General features: G+C 35.5%; 1 protein-coding gene across 1 annotated transcript in view; it reads left to right on the top strand.

The window, feature by feature from the left end:
- Dys (Dystrophin) overlaps window positions 1–20,109 on the top strand; it is a 923,162-nt gene that overhangs the window by 326,618 nt on the left and 576,435 nt on the right. Inside the window, exon 28 of the mRNA XM_090409612.1 lies at window positions 18,753–18,905. Within this exon, the coding sequence (XP_090265738.1) occupies window positions 18,753–18,905 (153 nt within the window). The remainder of the gene's footprint in view (window positions 1–18,752; window positions 18,906–20,109) is intronic.

The raw sequence follows: 20,109 nt of genomic DNA, 5'->3' as shown, positions 1-20,109 counted from the left end.
CCATACTCTTGAGCTACATCTGTAATTATTCTACCTTACTGCACTTTATCTACAATTTCTTTCTTCTTCTCTATGCTCAACCAAATGTGCTTCTTTCCTGAATTATTCCTCTGTTCGCTTCTCTTTGGACCCATTCTTAAATTTCACTCAAAAAAATAACTGCTGATGCACAAAATTTTTACTTTCATTATGGAATTTTCATTATTTGAAAATTAGCACAAACAACACGAGCAAACACCAACGCAGCCCAACAAGAAATGGCAAATAACAAAAGACATTGCACAATTCCATGCATGCGAAATTCAACTGTCGAATTGTGAGGCACTATATATCATAATTTTTCATGGAGAACCCATCCATGGGAGATTGGTCTACCTATAGTGCACTAGTAACGTGGACTGGATGAGCAATAAGGAACTTTTTCACATTTGACTTGAAAAGCTATGGATTGTAATCCTTGAGTACCACCAGGTGGAAGACTGTTCCAGAGGGCTGCATTGGAAGGGAGAAACGAAGAATAGGAAAAAATTTGTTCTGTGAGTTTGGAGTTCAACTGCGAGAGGGTATTGGTTAGCTGCTGCACACATTTGGACAGATTTGCAAGAAGGTGGGATGCCAAATCTGATGAACAGCGGTCATAGGAGTATTTATAGAAGATCCAGGCTGTGGGGACTGAATGTGTAAAAGTTAGTAGTGTATTAGTGAGAGAGAGAGAGGAATTGTCAATCATTCTAACTGCTCTTTTCTGTATAGAATCCAGTATTTTCAGGGAGCTCTTAGGAGCACCACCCCAGATACGAGAGCAGTATTCATGCCTCAAGCAAAAGAGAAAGGCTACTATTTTAGATGCAGAGGAGGCAATATTTATGATATGTTTTTGCCAAGAGAGAATCGAGGTTAGAGTTATTCCAATAAGGTAAATCTCATCTTGAATAGGATTCAAGATGAGATTTACCTTATTGATTCTTGATAGAAGAATAGGATTCTTTTTTTGTGGGAAATAATGCAGAGCTGTGTATTGCCGGCATTGAAGTTGATAATGTTATCCAAACCCCATTGATGGATGGGGTTTGGATAAACAAGAGTGGGCATGAATCAAAAGTTATTAGATCAATCCAAAACAGTAGTGGTTCCTTATATTCAAAGAGAATCTTTTAAAAAAAAAAGGTAGTAGAGGTTTGATTTCTGTAGGTTGTGGTGATTTGTGATTTGCAATGTTTGTCAAATGAAATGGAGTGTAATGTGCTATCATCAGCAAAACTGTATACTGGATTGGTAGTCAGCTGGAGGAGATAGTTTATGTATAGTAGGAAGAGGGTGGGAAAAAGAACAGAGCCTTGTGGGACCCCTAGCATTGTATAGATAGAAGTCATCCACCATCACTCCAAGTAAGCATCTGGCCAGAAAGCTGGCCCCTCCATTGCAGAAGTCAGGAGGCAGACTGAATGATGGGAGTTCTTAATAGACCTTTGTGCCAGGCTTGCTCAAAAGTCTTGGAGATATATCAAGGGCAAGCACTTGAGATTTTCCAAACCTTTCAGTGGTGTTTGTCCAGAGATGGTTGACATAGGTTAGTTATTAAAAGTATTTTTATCGAACATTATCTCCTTCAAGCAAAAGGTACACTTATTTAGACATATATGTTGATTATCCATGTTGGTTTATTAACAACACTAAAGTGAAAAATTTAACATGATAGGGTAAACAGAGTTATTCAAAGTCATTTGAATAAGAACATGTATTGTGCAAGCATCCAAATATTTGATATAGCATAGATGGCAAAGTCAAAAGCAGCTGTGTTTTTTTGATTTAAGCATAGGATCACATCTCAGATTCTGGAAGTTCTTTAGATTCATATTTGTTTAGGCTATGAGTGTTCTGTAAAGCATAGGCAGATTCCCAGAATAAGCTGTTACTTTTATTAGTGTTTAGAGTAACAGCTTTTCTCTTTATAATTGCATGCAGGTTGTTGAGTATATGGTCTGTTAATCCACTTTGGCCATGTTAGTTTATAACTATATAATTGTGAGCATTGCAATCCATTTTGTTGCAGATCTGCCACATTGTCAATAATAAGGGAATTTGCAGTGCAATTTGAACAGTATACTGCAGTACTGATAATTTCGTGAACTTCATTGTTGGAGAATGGATAAGGAAAGGGAAGCTAGTTTTAACATAGTTTATAGGAAGTTTGTAAATTTTTTTAAGATGCTCCTTGAATATAATAATAATAATAATAATAATAATAATAATAATAATAATTATTATTATTATTATTGCTGCAGGCTACTCCAAGAAGTCCTTAGACTCATCGAGGGAAGCCCTAAACATGAAGAACTATCCAACATTTGCGCAGTATCTATTATACTTTGCTTTGAACTCATTCACAGTCATTGCACCTGCAACAGACTCTGGCAACCTATTTCACTCATTCACTATTCTCCAAGCAAAAAAACCTAGTTCTAACACCTTATAAATTACAGTCTTACTCAGTTTCCATGGATGGGCCCCCTAGTTCTCTCATCACCAGACCTGTTCTGAAAAATTTCCTCTGTATGTTTCAATCATACCACCTTTTCCACCTATCAACCAGTTTCTGTAACCCACAATCTTCAACCTGTTCTCATAAGGTTCATTCCATAGACCTGCTACCATCTTGTTCACTTGCATCTGGATCCTCTCTACCTCCTTCCCATCACCAAGACACCCTGGCACCCAGATCTGCACCCAGTAGTCAAGATGGGGTCTTATCAAGGCTCGATAAAGAGGAACAATAACCTGCTTGTCTCTGCTCATCAAAGTATTCTTCATTAACCAAGTAATCTAATGAGATGCTTTAGTCACTTTTGCAATGTGCTCCCTAAACTTTAACTCTGTATTCACTAACACTCCCAAGTCTCTGGTTTCATCAATTTCCTGGAGTACAGTTCCACCAATGTGGTATACAGCTGGTTCTTTTCACTCCAAAATGCATAACCTTACACTTTGCCACATTAAACTGACATGTATTCTCCTTTGCTCAGTCTGCCAATCTATCCAACTCATCCTGCGAAATTTTGACATCATCTGTATTAACTATTGCTCTATCCAACTTCGCATCATCAGCAAATAACTGAACAGTTCCTTTCAGATACTTTCCTATGTTGTTAATGTACAAATTAAACAGTAGCGGTCCTAGAACAGAACCCTGTGGCAACCAGTAGTCACAGGCCTTCTTTGGGACTCTACTCCTGAATAAACTACTCTCTGATATCTCTCCATCAACCACCCACCTATCCATATCACTAACCTTATATATATCCATCCCTATGTACTGCAGTTTACTGATTAGAATTTCATGTGGTATCCTGTCAAAAGCTTTTTGTCCAGCAGTATCACTGTAAACTCATTTCCTTTATCCAACTCAGCTGTCACTGTATTATAAAATGTGAGCAAGTTACTGAGGCATGACCAACCCTTCACAAAACTATGCTCCCCCCATACAGTATCCCATTTCATCTATCCATTCCTGTATTTTGTTCTCGACCAACTTCTACAATACTTTGACAACAACTCCTGATATGCTGATCAGTTGGTAATTTGCTACATCAGTCTTGGAGAGTCCTTTATTCAATGAAATATTTCCCCTCTTTCCATCCCCTCGACTTACCCAGAAATAAGACTTAGATTAAACAATATGGTCAAGGGCACTGCCAATTACCTTACATGCAGTGACACCAATCTTAGCAATCTCCTAAGCTTGTCATACTTACCAGCCCTGTAATTCCATGTATACCCTGTCTTACCTGATATAAAGAACTGTTACTGTTTTGGATTGATCTAATAACTTTTGATTCATATATATGTCTGCTGTTGGTGCAAGGTTTAGTTTGTGAAATTATTTAAAATGTTTTCTAATTTTTTTCAGAGCCTCTGTAGCTCAGTCGTTTCCAACCAGAGAGCTCAGTTGAACTCTTTGGTTGGAAAGACCCAGATTTGAATCTTGTCTATGATGTGAAGAATATTTACCAGGTGTTTTCAATCAGATGATTAGTTCTAGTCTCATTTGGAGGTGGAAGGTTTTTTTCCCCTTCTGGAAACTGGTTTTTCACCCCTCAAAACAGGCAACATACAGACATAGGACACTTCAGGAATAAGGATTAACCAACCTATTCTGTCAAATATGGTTTCAAAAACCTGCATGGAGATGTTTGGATCTATGCATAAGCATAAATCAGGAAGGAAGGACTTATTTTTTGGTTATATTGTCATTTGAGAAAATGGCTCTTGGTATATTTGTTGATGTTTTTGTTTTTATTATGTTAAATTTGTGCCTGATGGTGGTGCCAATTAATGTTTGGTTATCTATTAGTAAATGTATTGCATAATAAAAAAACATTAGCGCACAGTGATAGAGCTGTGTGCTCAAACTACAATGATAATGCCTATTCTATAGTGTCTATAGAATACATTTTTAATGATTTGACCAATAATGGCTACAATCCTAAAAAATAAACAGCTTAATTCCCACTGTAAACTCCCTTTGTATGATCTGGCAGATTTTGTAGCAAAATAGTGACAGAGCACCACTAAAGTTATGAACCACTGTGGGCATATTGGATTAGCAGACTATGTGCTTGATATCTTACATGCAGTTGGGTTGAAATGTTATTACACTAAAGATGCATGTGTTTTAAAATTGGTAGGTTATATCTGGAATCTGTGTACACTTTACCGAGTACCCTTACTGTGGCCATATTGGATTAGCTGACCATGTGCTTGATACTTTATATGCAGTTTGATTGAATTGTTATTACCCTAAAGAAGTGTCTGTTTCAAAACTGAACAGTTATTCTGGGAATCTGCCAGTGCTTTACTGAATACCCTAACCTAAACAAATATGGATGTAAAAGAACTTCAAAATATCTGGGAGGCTGTAATTGTATGTTTAAATGAACAACTACAAAAAAAAGGTCACCCTTTGACCATGCCTAGAGGGCATAATCAAAATATTTCCCTGTTATCTTTAAAAATACCTTAGTTTCTGTTAGGTAAAATATTGAATAAAAATGTTAACTTTATTTTTTTTACTTCTGTGTTAATAATAAACCATTAAATTAAGTATAGTTTCTGGGAAAATTCCCATGTTACACCTCTTAAACACTATTAATATAATTACGGCTATTATAGCCTGTTTTTGTTTAGGAGTGTCCCTTATTTTAATAAGGGACACTCCTAAAGAGGGGATATATATATATTTTTAGGGCATTATGGGTGAGTATAGAAGGCAATTATGGCAGAATAAAAGAGGTGGAAAAATTTTGTACATACCTTGTTTTTGGTTCTATGATGCCTTCCAATTCCATGATCCTGCTGAAGGTTGTTTATAAACGGGGGGGGGGGGGGACATGGGTGTGTGTTTTGACGTGGGAAATAAGTTTGGAAACCCGGGTTACTATTAATAATATATATATAAATATATATATTATTTTGTTTAGGGCCGCATTTTTTGTGGGGGGGAAGGGGGTGGAAACGAAGGGGAAGGGTATCCTTATGTGGAAACTGGGACCAGGGTTAACGGGATGTGGACCGGTTTGGTTGTCGTCTGACCGTCATTGGAACTTTGTCGGAATGAGTGTAGGGCTATGTCAAGGCTGCAAGTTGCATCTGCCAAATTAGGGCATTTGTGGTCGCTACATTTCCTAACGCACATTGGCAAGTGAAAGAGTTGAATCTTTCGTAAATCATTCTTTTCCATTTAGTTCTTCTGGGAATCTCAAATGGTCACTTTTTATGCTATTCTTTAGCATCTGAATTTTTATTATTATCAGTTTAAAATAAATAAGAAAAATAAAATACTGGTATAAACAGAGAAGAAAAATTTTAATATTATGGTACACACACACACACACACACACACACACACACGGGTCTCTTTTTATGCAGATTTGAAGTTATGCGGTATAGTATGCTCTTTGAAGTTATGCAGTATAGTACACTTCTGCACATGTCAACAGAAGAAGAATCCAGCGTTTCCCAAACGTTTCCTACGACGGAACACTTCACAAATCCTGAACGTTTCATGGAACACCTTTGTTATTTTGTAATGTATTAATTAATAATTAATTGTTAATTTAGCTGATTTTTTATTATTATTAATTAAACATAAACATCATTAAATTAACTTGTGCTGATTTTCATTGACATATCCCATTCTGATGACCAAAAATTTATAATATTATTATAAGTACTTATGAGTGAATGCAGACTTTTTCTCCTGTGTGCTGATAGCTTTCCCCTACTTTTGTACATCTTGGAGATTGCTTTGTAGGCTGGAGGTGAATGAATCTGTTGCATCATAAACACCTTCAGTAAGAGATTTCTTAACACCAAAATTGAACAAATTCCCTTCTCTCTTATTCATATTAAAATGTAAATCTGTAGGCGTATTACTTTTAAAAAAATCACGGCACTACAGTTTCGAAACAAGCACTTTCACCCTACAATACGAACTTGTGAAGAAAGTATTCAGTATTACTGGATCTGAAAACCGGATACAGACTACCTTGATCTTCAATTTCAGTGAATTTCAATTAAAGAAAAATTTTCTTTATACTTCCTTGCTGATTGGTCACTAACATTTGCAACACAGATGTTATTTCGTTCAGTTTTGACAATAGAGGACACACCACACATTGCTATAATCTGCTTGCAGGCAATTTTTATAACTGATCATAAACAGCGGTATTCCCTTTCCCGAATGTTGAAAGGTTTGAATGTGTGAAAATTAACGATAATTCACGAATACTTCCACGTTTAAAAATACATGGCTTGGTCACTAACATTTGCTACACAGATGTTATTTAGACGTTCTGGGTCTGAGCTTTTCAACATATTCACGAATGTTATTCTCCTCAGAATATTTCCACTATAACATATTTATTCATGAAAAATGCTTAGAAAACTAAAATGACCAATTCCAGGAGAACTTCTCGCAGAACACTTATTTACCTTCTGCGGAACACAGTTTGGGAAATCTGGGGTAATCAATCCATATTGCGGGATGAGTTGTTTGTTATTACACAGCGGAAAATTAACTTCTCTTTTATGATCATTGTAGTTTTTAAAGTGGTAACTATTTTGCTTGTATAACAGTTGGAAAATTTTACCTATAAAGCATGTGATTTCGTGTGTTGTTGACCAATTCGTTCATCACCATTGATGAACAGCATTTTGCAGCGTTTAATGAATAGCGTGTTGCAGCACATTCTGGCATAACGTGATAACGTGTAAGCAGTGAGTGTTCATGAAGTTTAATTTTGCATGTAAGTATTTGTCTTTTTATTATCGAAAGTCTAAATTTTGCTAATTGTATTTTAAAGATTTAATTTGGCCCAATGGAGAAAAAAAAGCACCAAAGAAAAGCAATTTCTTTGGAAATGAAAATTGCAATTTTAGATCGCTTAGCAAAAGGAGAGGGATCTACGGCGATTGGTAAACATTTTAATTTAGGTGAATCTACTCTAAGAGCAATTAAAAAGAATGAAGTGAATAAGAAAATCTGCCATTTCTGGCACAAAACTAAGTGCCAAATTATCATCGTACTCAAGGGATGCTTTATTAGAAAACACGGAACGAGTGCTCGTAATTTGGATTGAAGAATTAACTCAAAGAAGAATCCTGTAAGTGGTTATTTAATTAAACAAAAAGCTCTTCGGTTTTATGAACAGATGAAGCAATTGGAGCCGTCTACTTCCGCTTCCCAGGCTGATAAAGAATTTTCGGCTTGCAAAGGATGGTTAACCGGGTTTTTAAAAAGGAATGCATTTCATAACGTGAAGATTACAGGCGAGGTTGCAGCAGCAGATGAAGAAGCAGCCAAAAATTTTCAAGGGAAGTTGGCCAAAATTATTGAAAATTATTGTCCCGATCAAGTGTTTAACGCTGACGAAACAGGATTGTTCTGGAAGAAAATGCCTAGTTGAACTTACATCACACATTCTGAAAAAAAAGCAAGTGGGTTTAAAGCAAGCAAAGATTAAGTAACGTTGTTACTTTGTAACAATGCTTCAGGGGATCGAATGTTGAAACCTCTCCTAGTAAATCAATCTCTAAGCCCATGTGCTCTAAAAGGCAAAGATCTAAAACAGCTGCCGGTACATTGGATGGCTAAAACTAAGGGCTTGGGTAACAACTGTTGTATTTACTGAATGGTTCAATAATTGCTTTGTACCAGAAGCGGAAACATATATAAAGCAAAAAGCTCTCGATTTTAAAGTTTTATTAATTGTTGACAACGCACCAAGTCATCCGCATTTAGAACATCCAAATGTGCAGGTAGTTTTTTCCACCCATTACAATAAGCATTATTCAGCCATTAGATCAAGGCATAATTGCTACTTTTAAAAAAAATATTACGTTAAGCACACTCTTCAATTTATATTGGATAAACTAGAAAATGAATCATTAACAGTAACTGACGTTTTTTGGAAAAAAATTTCTATTTTGGACTGCTTAAATCATGTTGTATCTGCTATCGCTGAAATAAGACCACAAACTTTAAATGCCTGCTGGAAAGCAGCTTGGCCTGGATGTGTTGCAAACAGTGCAACCATGCAAACATCTACATTATCAGCTGAAATCATTACTTTTGCACATGAAATTGGTGGAGAAGGTTTTGATACATTTAGCCAGAAAGATGTAGATGAATTGCTTGTGGATAATGCCTTAAGTTACAATGATATTATTGGATATCAATTAATTTTTAGATATCGTCAGAGATCCAGAAAATGATAGTGAAGCAGAAGAAAAACCTGTCCCCCTCACTGCAAATATAATTCCAGAAGGTCTTGAACTGTGCAATAAATTTGAAAATCATTTTCTTGTTAATGACACAAATTCTGAACAAGCCTTTAAATTCCAACGTGAGCTGAAGAACTGTATGTCTGGATATCACGAGCTGTATAAAAAATTAGGGAAATCATCATCGCAAAGTTTAATCACTGATTACATTGTCAGAAGAAAAAAATCAGCACAGAATGAGGGTGAAGCTAATTCTGTTTGTGAAGAACCATTGCCTTTACCATACAGATCTCATGCACTGACTATCTCTTCTGGTGATGAAAGTGATTTTGCACCAGTTTGCAACTGTTGCCGAATGTTGTCTAATAGCGATGATAATTCTGATGACAAAATGTAAAAAAAAAAAAAAAAATTCTTACTTTTCAATAAAATTAAATGAATAAAGCTTTAAAACAAACTTAGGCATTCTTATTTTCCTGAATTTTCATAAACTTTTTTATGCGATTTTAGGTTTATTTTAATTCATTGCTTCGGTTTTATGCAGTTTTAGAAAATTATGGAACGTATCCCTAATTTTTCAACGTAAGTTAGGCTTTTTTGTGTTTTTAATTTTTTAAAATTAAAATTAAAGTAATTTTTTATATGTGGTTTTCTGTGGAACATATCCACCACATAAAAAGAGACCCAACTGTATATATATATATATTTTTTTTTTTTCAGAATTCATTTTTACTTGGTTGGAATATTATGAAAAACCTTTAATGACTAATACCGAGCGATAAAAAGATGACAAGATAAAGATACTACCAGTTTACTAGTTTTGTTGAATAGATCAACATCCTCAGGTATCACAATCAAAGAAGTATATAAAAATTTACAGAGACTTAAAATTGTAATAACAGAACAAGTATAAAAAGACAGTAGCGTGTTTGAAAAACAAATAAGAGTATGAGTTCCAAACAAACGTGTACTACGTGCTGTCGCGAGTGCGCCAGTACTGAACAGAAGCAACGTGTGTGTCAGAGAGATTGTAACTCAGGCTGTTGTTGATATGAGAGGAATCTAGAGAAATTTCCCTGGATTCGACAATCTTTCTTTCGAGTTCATCATAGCACACATGGATGTTAGAAGTTTGAGTCCAGTTTACAATGTGTTGGCGGCCTTCGTCTGAGTTAGCTGAAAAGAGAACGTGGCTAGAGAGAGCGCTAGCTCTAGTCCTATCAGCTCTCTTTCACCAAAACTGGCCAAGATTCTTAAGAAATTTAACTTCAAAATTTGCTTCACTACGCTTCCAAAACTTCGTTCATTACTTAGCAAACATAAACAGAAACATCTTCCTACTCGGTTTCCAGGAGTGTACAAGATTTTGTGTGATTGTGGAAAGCCATACTATGGGCAGACTGCTAAATCCATTCTTCTATGTTTGGATGAACACCATAGAGATATCTCCTATAATGGGACTAGAGCTAGCGCTCTCTCTCTAGCCACGTTCTCTTTTCAGCTAACTCAGACGAAGGCCGCCAACACATTGTAAACTGGACTCGGACTTCTAACATCGATGTGTGCTACGATGAACTTGAAAGAAAGATTGTCGAATCCAGGGAAATTTCTCTAGATTCCTCTCATATCAACAACAGTCTGAGTTACAATCTCTCTGACACACACGTCGCTTCTGTTCAGTACTGGCGCACTTGCGACAGCGCATACAATACGTTTGTTTGGAACTCATACTCGTATTGTTTTTCAAACACGCTACTGTCTTTTTATACTTGTTCTGTTATTACAATTTTAAGTCTCTGTAATTTTTTATATACTTCTTTGATTGTGATACCTGAGGATGTTGATCTAAGTTTTAAAAGAGGTAAACCGTGAGTAGACATATCGGTACATATGTCTACTCACAGTTTTTGTTGCCTTTCGACCGTTTAGAAAAATCTCCACCTTTCTCACTTCTCCTAAGGACAAGCTTCCACATCTTAATCATTCAGGTGTCTACCAGATTCCGTGCTCTTGTGGATTATCTTATTTCGGACAAACGGGAAGATCTGCCTCTATTCGGCTAGAAGAACACCAATCTTATATTGAATACTTTAAACCTGAAAAGTCTGGACTTTCTGAACATGCCATCTTCACTAGACACAGAGTTCATTGCAGAAAGACAAGAGTTCTTCACAAAAGTCAGTTTCTCATGGAACGCCTTTATAAAGAAACATGTGAAACTCTACTTCATTCTCCTAACTTAAACAGATCCGACGGCTTATGTCTATCCCCTTTATGGGAGATAGTACTTTACAAATCAGCTAATCTTTCCTAACTTTTTATTGTATTAATTTTTTTTTTTTTTTTTTAGGAAAGTTATTGACCTTTTTAGTTATCTTACACCAGCTACTTAGGTGGCGCTTTTTGGAATTGTCAGTTAGTGTTTAATTTTGAGCTTAATGTACTGAAGATGCCTGTGACACACAGGCGAAAATTATACTAATAAATAATCTTTCTACGTGAGTTTTTTCTGTTATTTATTGTGTACCGATGTTGATCTATTCGACGAAACTAGTAAACTAGTAGTATCTTTATCTTGTCATCTTTTTATCTCTCGGTATTAGTCATTAAAGGTTTTTCATATATATATACACACACCATAATATTCAAAATTTTTCTTTTCTGTTTATACCAATATTTTATTATGTGTATATATACACACAAAAGAGAATATTATAACACAGACTAATATTAATTACAATAAATTTAATTAATGTTTCCAGTATTTCAGCAAAGTCAAATTACCATAATAAAGGAACACAATACAATATGATATGTGCACACAAGCACTACATTGAGTAATGAGGCTGAAGCATGGTCCAATGAAACTGAATCTCGAGTCCTAAATAGTGGCACATAGTAGGCTGAAATGGTATTAAAGTTTTTGGCTGTTGGCTGAAATACAGAGAATGTGAGCTTCCCTGATTTAGGGTAGTTTCATATCTTAAGAAACTAAGGACATATGTTTTAGCCCATTGGAGACACTATTGAGGAGTTTAGGCTTGCTTTCAGTTGACATGCTTCAGTGTCATTACTCAGTGTAGTGCCTATATGCACATATATTGTATTGTGTTCCCTGATGGCAATTTGAATTTTCCAAAATATTGGAAATATTAATTAAATTTATTGTATTTAATATTAGTCTGCATTGTAATTTCTTTAAAAGCTGCAATTTTAAATAGCCAACGTATAAGCCTTACTGCTGAGACACACAAATGAGGACTAGACAAAGTATGCAAACTCCTACTTGTCAGTGGTTGTCACCTATCGTAAAGCATTAACCTCACTAGGATGATATACCATTGCAAAGTAGTTACTCAGTAACTCTACTATTTTATCTGCTTTTGTCACCTCTTGATCATCATCATTCATTCAGGTTAATCTTCGATAGTCATTCTTCCTCTTACTTGCCACATTACAAAAGAACTCTTTGGAATTTTCTTTGGCCTGCTTGGCTAGATTCTTCTCATAATTTGATTTTGCATTCCTAGCCATGTTGGTCACCTTTCTTGCCTGACCCTTGTACTGTTTGTGAGTTTGCTGGTCACCATTCTCTTTATATACCCTCCACAGCATTTTTATCTTCTGCTGCTCATGCTTAATGATATTATTCATCCATCTAACTCCAACCTGGTTAACCATCCTTATCTTAGGTATACAAATTAATATTGCTTCATCTAGATCAGGGTTTCCAAACAATGACATTCAGGCAATGACAATCAAGGTAAAGAAGGAGTAGCCATAGTATTCAAAACAAAATACGAGGCTAATCTTCTTGAATGACGGTCAGTCTCAAGTAGAGTAATGTGGGCAAATATGAGAATGGGGAACCGGACAATGAGACTTACTTGTGCCTATGGTCCCACAGAAGGTTCTACTAAGGTAGAAGTGGAAGAATTTTTTGAGGCTTTAGAAAAAACAACTGACACAATGAAAAAGGAAAAGTTGGTCCTTGTTGGAGATCTAAATAGTAGAGTAGGATATGATTGTGAGATATACAAAAATATTTGGGGAAAATTTGGAGAAAAGAGCAAAGCTAATAATAATGGCAAATATCTGTTGGATTTCTATTCGGGAGAAAAAGATATTCTTGAAGTATGGAGTAATTACTTTGAAAAACTGCTAAATGAAACAAGCAGTGATGACAGCACAGCCAGGCATGCAGTCAGGAATACATATCCATACTTGAAGTAGAAAAAGCCATCAAAGGCTTGAAATGTGGAAAGGCAGCAGGAGTAGATGATATTCGACCAGAAATGCTGAAGTATGGTGGTATGAAAGTCTTACAGTGGCTGTACTGCATAGTTCAGAAAGCCTGGACAGAGGGACAAATTCCCGATGATTGGAGTAGAGCTCTCATAGTTCCCATTATGTAAAAAGGGAAATAAAACTGAATGTGAGAATTACAGATGTATTTCCCTACTGAGTGTTCCTTGCAAGATCTATGCAAGTATACTTGAGAAACGGTTGAGAAGAATTGTGGAAGAACTAGCTGGATTCAGGCCAAATAGAGGCTGTCAGGATCAGATCTTCACTTTACGACAAATAGTTGAGAAAACATGGGAATATAACAAAGATCTGTATTTAAGTTTTGTCGATTTGGAAAAGGCATATAGGCATATGACAAGGTGCCAAGACAGAAGCTATTCAATACGCTACAGTTATATGGTGTCAATGGGACATTATAGCAAGCAATACTAAGTCTTTATTTGAGTTGTAAGTCAGCAGTTAGAATTGAAGGAAGTACAGGAAGATGGTTTAATGTTAAATCCGGTGTGAGACAAGGATGTACATTATCCCCTCTGTTATTCATTATCTATATGGATCACATTATGAAGGAAAGTGGTATTAATATATTATTAGTGGTATCAATCCTCCATTCTTCACAACAAACCTGAAAAGTCTGGATTGGCTCACCACGGGATTGAAACTGACCACAGCATCTCTTGGTCCAGGACATGCCTCTTACATAGATCCCGTTATCGGTTCGAACATTTGTTCAAGGAAAGTGTGGAGGCCTTGCTCCATCGTCCCAACCTGAATCGTAATGACTGTATATCTATATCAAAAATCTGTGAAAGTCTAATCAAGATTACTCATTAATTTTTTTTTTTTTCAATCATCTCTACTTCAAAATATTTCGTTTTATACTTAATACTTAGTGATATAACATCACGCGGCGTGTTCTATTTTTAACTATCTATTGTTAGTATTCTAACTTGTATTTTTTAAAACTGTTCTTGTAATACCACTGAGGATGGTCTGCTATTTCCAGACCGAAATATTTGGTTAATTAAATATCTTTCTTGTGTTTACGTGCATATATCATTCTGATGTTATACCAAATTGAGTAACTGTTGTAATAGATATGGTATGAAGGTCAGCAATAAAAAGACAAAGACAATGAAAATAGGCAGAATCATTGAAAATGTCAACTGTGTTGTGAATGGAGAACCTGTGGAACAAGTAAAACATTTCAGCTACTTAGGCACGATTTTTAGTGAAGATGGTAAATTCAATATAGAAATAGACAACAGAATCAGCAAAGCTGGTAGTGTGGGAAGTCAATTGAATAAATTCATATTGAATAAGAAAGAAATTAGTCGGAACACTAAATTAGCTGTATACAAGATGGTGTTCAAAACAGTTTTAACTTATGGATCTGAGAGCTGGGTCAGAAGTAAAACACTTGACCAAAGACTAGAGACCACAGATATGAGAGTCCTGATGAAGATTATAGGCGTGAACAGATGGCATGAATGGCAATATCATATTAAAAACAGGGATATTAGGAAAGAACTTGACATTGTCAGCATCCAGGAATGCGTTACCAGAGCTAATCTCAGGTGGTATGGCCACTTGAATCTGGTTAATTAGCAAAACAAGTGTTCTCTGCCAGGTTGGCAGCAAAATGACCCAGAGGAAGACCAAGATATAGGTGGATTGATAAGGTACAAAGTGCCTTAGATGATAGAAATATAAGATCTGATAATGTTGGAGTTTTGACAAGTAACAGACTGATTTGGAGGAAAATCATAGATAGGAAGTTAGTAATGATGTAATTTTTTTCATGTAGTACTATCATATCCTGTACACTCCTTGAGTGTACATGGCAGGAATTTGAAGATGATGATTATATTGTAATGTATTAATTAATTAATTATATTTATTAATACATTACAAAATAATCAAGGTGTTCCGTGAAAATTTCAGGATTTGTGAAGTGTTCTGTAGTAGGAAAAATCTGCAAAATGCTGCTCTAGATGACCCTTCACTATCTCCCGTGCACTACTAGCATTCTTACCCTGCAGTGTTTAATGCCATATCACAGATTTAAACTTCTTTCTAAGCTTATCATAACCACCTGCCTTGTAGTTCCATATATACTCCTTCTTAACAGAATATTTCTCATTTTTTAAAATCTCCCAAGTCCAGGCTGCACATTCGCTTTCCCCAATTAAAAGCAATGTGGTCACCTTGGTTATGGATAACTCTTCTGATCCTACGACCAAGTCCAATACCCTCCTACCCCTAGTCACTGCCATCATATGCTTCCTCAAGTAATTATCTCATAGTAGGTGTATAAATTTCATTTTCTTCCTGACACAAGAGCTCTCTTCCTTCCAGTCTACTATGGAGGACTCCATAGTTGGAGTTGGAATTGCTTCAAATGAACAGCTACCCTCCCACCTATCTCCTATTCTTTTTGGCTGCAATTCATCCACAATCAGTAGTATCCCTCCCCCATCCTATCTTCTCTACCTTCCCTGAAATACTAAACCCTTTACCTTCCTATAACCCCATAACTACATCATCTGTTACTAATTATATATTGGGTTTTATCCTTTATCCAAGTGTTAGCAAACAAAGTTTGCACCTGAAGTACTTTCACATAATAATAGGGTGTGACACCCTTTGGCAACTCGTATAGGTAAATATGACTTCATCATTACTTTCACCTCTGAGTCTGGCTCCCACTGATGAGACCTCAATAAAGGTTGAAACTGGTCTGGGTAGTGGCCCTTCCCTTAGTGCATAGCATTCTACATGTTATCAAGGAGATGTGCTTTGCATTATGAAAGATACTAAGGAAAGTGATGAGAACTTATACCACCTTTACCACAATTTGTCCCAGTCCTGAAAGTACTTCAGGTGCAAACTTTGTTTGCTAACACTTGGATAAAGGATAAAACCCAATATATAATTAGTAGCATAGCCAAGTGAAAAACTTCCATAAACATACATCATCTGTTATTAGCCATGTTTCACTGAAGCCTATAACTTTTGGCAAGGTTGCACTAACCAATGCCAAAAACTCCTTCCTCTTGTTCCTGATAATATTGGCTTTAGTATATAGAAACTGCACCATCCCTTTAGGCCCCCATCCACCTTTACTTCCTAAATTGATTACCCTGTTCAATATTTTTGCTTGAAAGACTAGCTTCCATACTTCGTCGTTCTCACACACACGCTCACCTCATTGGTGCCTTCACACAATCTCATCTGCTTCCACCCTAATTGCTTAACTTTTTTCTGAATTTGCACTTTAATGTGCTTGGTAAACAAAGCTCTTTCTAGACACTTAACACCAAAACTATTTAGATTCAGTCCATCAGTATTGTACAAGTCCATCTTTCCATCAAACACAGACCACAGATCCACAAATCCTACATTATTCCTTCTACATAACTTATGTGTAGACTCATTAGCTAGCAATACCCATCTCCTGAGTTTGCCTCTATAATAGCATAGTAGGAGACTTGTAATCTTCACCTTCTTGCTCTTCAGTTTTGCCTCTTCTAATAACTCCTTTACATCCTCCATTATAGAATACTTCTCACCTCTCTAATCGTTTATGCCAACCAAGACCATCATTTCCTCTGATTTACCTTTTTGCATCCAGATGGCATGACTAATATCATAAATTTTTGCACAGGTGAAATATGATTTTGTCACACTTTCATTAAGTACTCCCCTGATCACCGAGTCTCCGTATATCATTTTCTCCTTAACTTGTTTTGCTTATTTGTTCACTCTGTATTTATTGTTATTTCAGACCACCTGCTTCCTTCTCTTTTCAGTCCTTCTAATTGCTGCTTCTGCAATTTTTCAATTTTGTACTTTGTCCTGTGAAGGATAACATTCAAACATGCTATTTCTTCATTAATGTTCATTTCGTTCTCATCTATTTTCACAGCCATAGATTCAACATCAGTATCATCATTTTCCATCCCGTTGTCAGTACTGCCAACTCTACTAACATTTGCTGCTTTCTCATCACCTAATAGGCACTCACTTTTGAAACATTTAATACACACTCTCTCTCCAGTTTCAATTTCCTTCCACATAATTTAATTATCTTGATGAATATATTTCACATACATTACCCTGTACAATATCCTGCAAATTCATATCACCCGACAACGTCGTCTTTACTGCCATTGTTCTGCCACAGGTTGGCACCGTGCTATATTGTAATATTGTATTTTAAACAAAAAAATTCAAGGTTTACTTCCAAACTAAATAGCTCATTCAGTCACACACTTGTTTAAAACAAAAACTACAATAGATTAGCGTAATACTATCTACTAAAATACTAAAAAAATTACTTATCCCTCATAAGTGATAAATCCACTCTGCACACATAATATGCCACCTAATGGTGTTCAAAAAAAATTCCACTGGGCCTGTCCAGAATTAGTTTACAATTCTCCATTTGTCAAAGAAGTCTGTCAAAGACCTCCATTATTTTATATAACATACATTGTTCATCATAAATGAACAACCTAGATACCAGCTGCCAACTTCTACATAGATTTGCCTGCATCATGTGCATAAGGATTGGATTACTTATAAGAATGATGCTTGGAGGTCAGCTTTATCTTTAGGCAATGCTTTGATACCACTGTTTGGGTGAGAAAGAGGATGAAGCAAAAATGGACAAATGTTGCATCCAACAACTTTTGCTAGGGACTAGAATGGATGACTGCCATTGGCATAAGTGGCAAGTTTTTTACTTTTAACCCTTCAAAGTCAGACTTGGCCCTGTTACCTGTTAATGATGGTTTTATCTAGCTTCATTCCCCCCCCCCCACAAGTCACTTACAATAAACTTTTCTTTTTTTTGGACCACCCTGGCACACTTTTTTGTAGATAACTACATCTGGGATATAGGATGGGAGTTTTGGAGTGGTCACTTCAGCAGTATACATAGAAGGAGAACTGGTTAAGAAAAGATCTAAGATCTAGAGTGTTGAGTCTGGAATTCTGTTCAAGAGATGAATGATTTGCTTTAGGTCATTGCTTACAGCAAATATCATTACTTCTAGCTTGGACAGTGGACATTAAAGTCACCAAGGAAGTTGACTTCACTGTTATAGAATTTGGATTGCAGGAAATCAAACTTCAGGGATAAGAAGTTAAAGAGGTCAGAATGGTTTTTCAGAAGGGAACAGTAGAGACAGCAGATGAATGATACATAATAAGGCAAGGAAATCTTAAGTCACAGAATGTCAAAAAAGGGGAGATTCAAGATTAGACATCATCTGACAAGGAATATCGGATTGCACAAAATCATAAGTATCAACCACTCTTGTTGCAGAAGGAATCTACAGGTTGTAGTTTGGACAGATGTGATGGGCTGTAATTGTTGAGGTTTAGGGTTTAGTCAAAAACAGTTCAGGCTTCAGTGTCTGGTAAAACGTGTTTCAGGTAATATATGCACATCATTTAGGTTGGTTTATATAGTGAATCTGGAAGAAATTTTTTTTCAGTTTTTTTTTCAGTTTTTTAAAATTTTTTCATAATATTTTGAATGGGGGGGGTGTTTTTTTATTTAAAATAGCAATGAATGAAAGAATAAAGAAGTTAATATACACTCATACACATATCTAAGCTATTTGTCATTATGTATACTTCCCCCTGCCCTGTAGGATTTGGAAAATTATTTACGTCACCATCCATCAGAACGTCTTCCAAAAATTCAAAGCTTGGGAAAGTCATTAATTGAGCAGAAGATTCTTGTGCCTACTGTACAAAAGGATGTAGAAAATGTGACCAAAAAGTGGAATGAACTCTCAATGCAAGTAAGTTTTCTCTGCATTTTAACTTTTTTTTTTATTTTTTTATTTTTTTTTTATTTTTATTGCTTAGTGATTTTTGGATTATTACATTAAGTATTTAATTGTCAAGTATAATCATGCAACAGACTATTTACAATTCTTAGACAAAAATTCAGATTACTACAATTATTTATAGAGACTTACAGATCTATTTTAGATCATACTATTACTTATTTTGTTTATTTATTAAATCAGAATTATTAATTGTAGCATTAAATCAATTTCAAAAATATGTATTTACTTTCAGTGTTTCAGCATTTCCAAATTTTAGATGGTACTTAGTATCGCCATCACAAGAATAACTTTTAAATAACCACCATAAAAAAAAATAACTTTTAAAGAAGTAACTTTAAGCTCTTTCTGTCTTTTTTTTTCCAGAGATCATTTTATGCATCATAGTTGATTCTCTAAATGTGCACTCAGCAACATGCTCTCCTGGATTTTATTATTTTATTATTTTTTTATTTTTTTTGTTAATGGATATAGTATTTTTAGATCTGATATGTATGTGCATTTAATTTTTAGATTGAAATTCTAGCTTAATTATTTGAGGATGGCTATACCATAGCATTTATTTTAAAATATATTGGTTTAATTGTTTTACTGAATGTAGTAGTGGTAATAGTTAACATTGCCTAGAATTATTCTAACTTCTTTTAATTGACACGGAGAAGCTTTAACATTTAACTGCAATATTTTTGAGATAAATAATATGGTAATACATCATCATCAAATTCATTCCATGTACCCTCAAGGAGTGTACAGGATATGATAGTACTACATGAAAAATTTACATCATTACTAACTTTCTATCTACAATTTTCCTCCGAATCAGTCTGTTACTTGTCAGGACTCCAACATTATTAGATCTTATATTTCTATCTTCAAAGGTACTTTTTACCGTATCAATCCATCTATATCTTGGTCTTCCTGTGAGTCTTTTTCCTTCCAACCTGGCAAAAAACACTTGTTTTGCTAATCTCTCCTCTCCCATTCTGTTTGAGTGACCATACCACCCAAGATTAGCTCTGGTGACTTATTCCTGGATGCTGACAATGTGAAATTCTTTCCTAATATCCTCATTTTTAATATGATATTGCCATTGATGCCATCTGTTCATGCCCCTAATCTTTCTCAGGACTCTCATATTTGTGGTCTCTAGTCTTTG

Source organism: Typopeltis vanoorti, chromosome 19, assembly GCF_054136105.1.
Source record: "Typopeltis vanoorti isolate ZY-2024b chromosome 19, IOZ_Tvanoo_1.0, whole genome shotgun sequence".
In the NCBI taxonomy this organism is placed as follows: domain Eukaryota; kingdom Metazoa; phylum Arthropoda; class Arachnida; order Uropygi; family Thelyphonidae; genus Typopeltis; species Typopeltis vanoorti.
The sequence above is the reverse complement of the archived record's forward strand: the minus strand, read 5'-3'. Positions and strand labels throughout refer to the sequence as shown.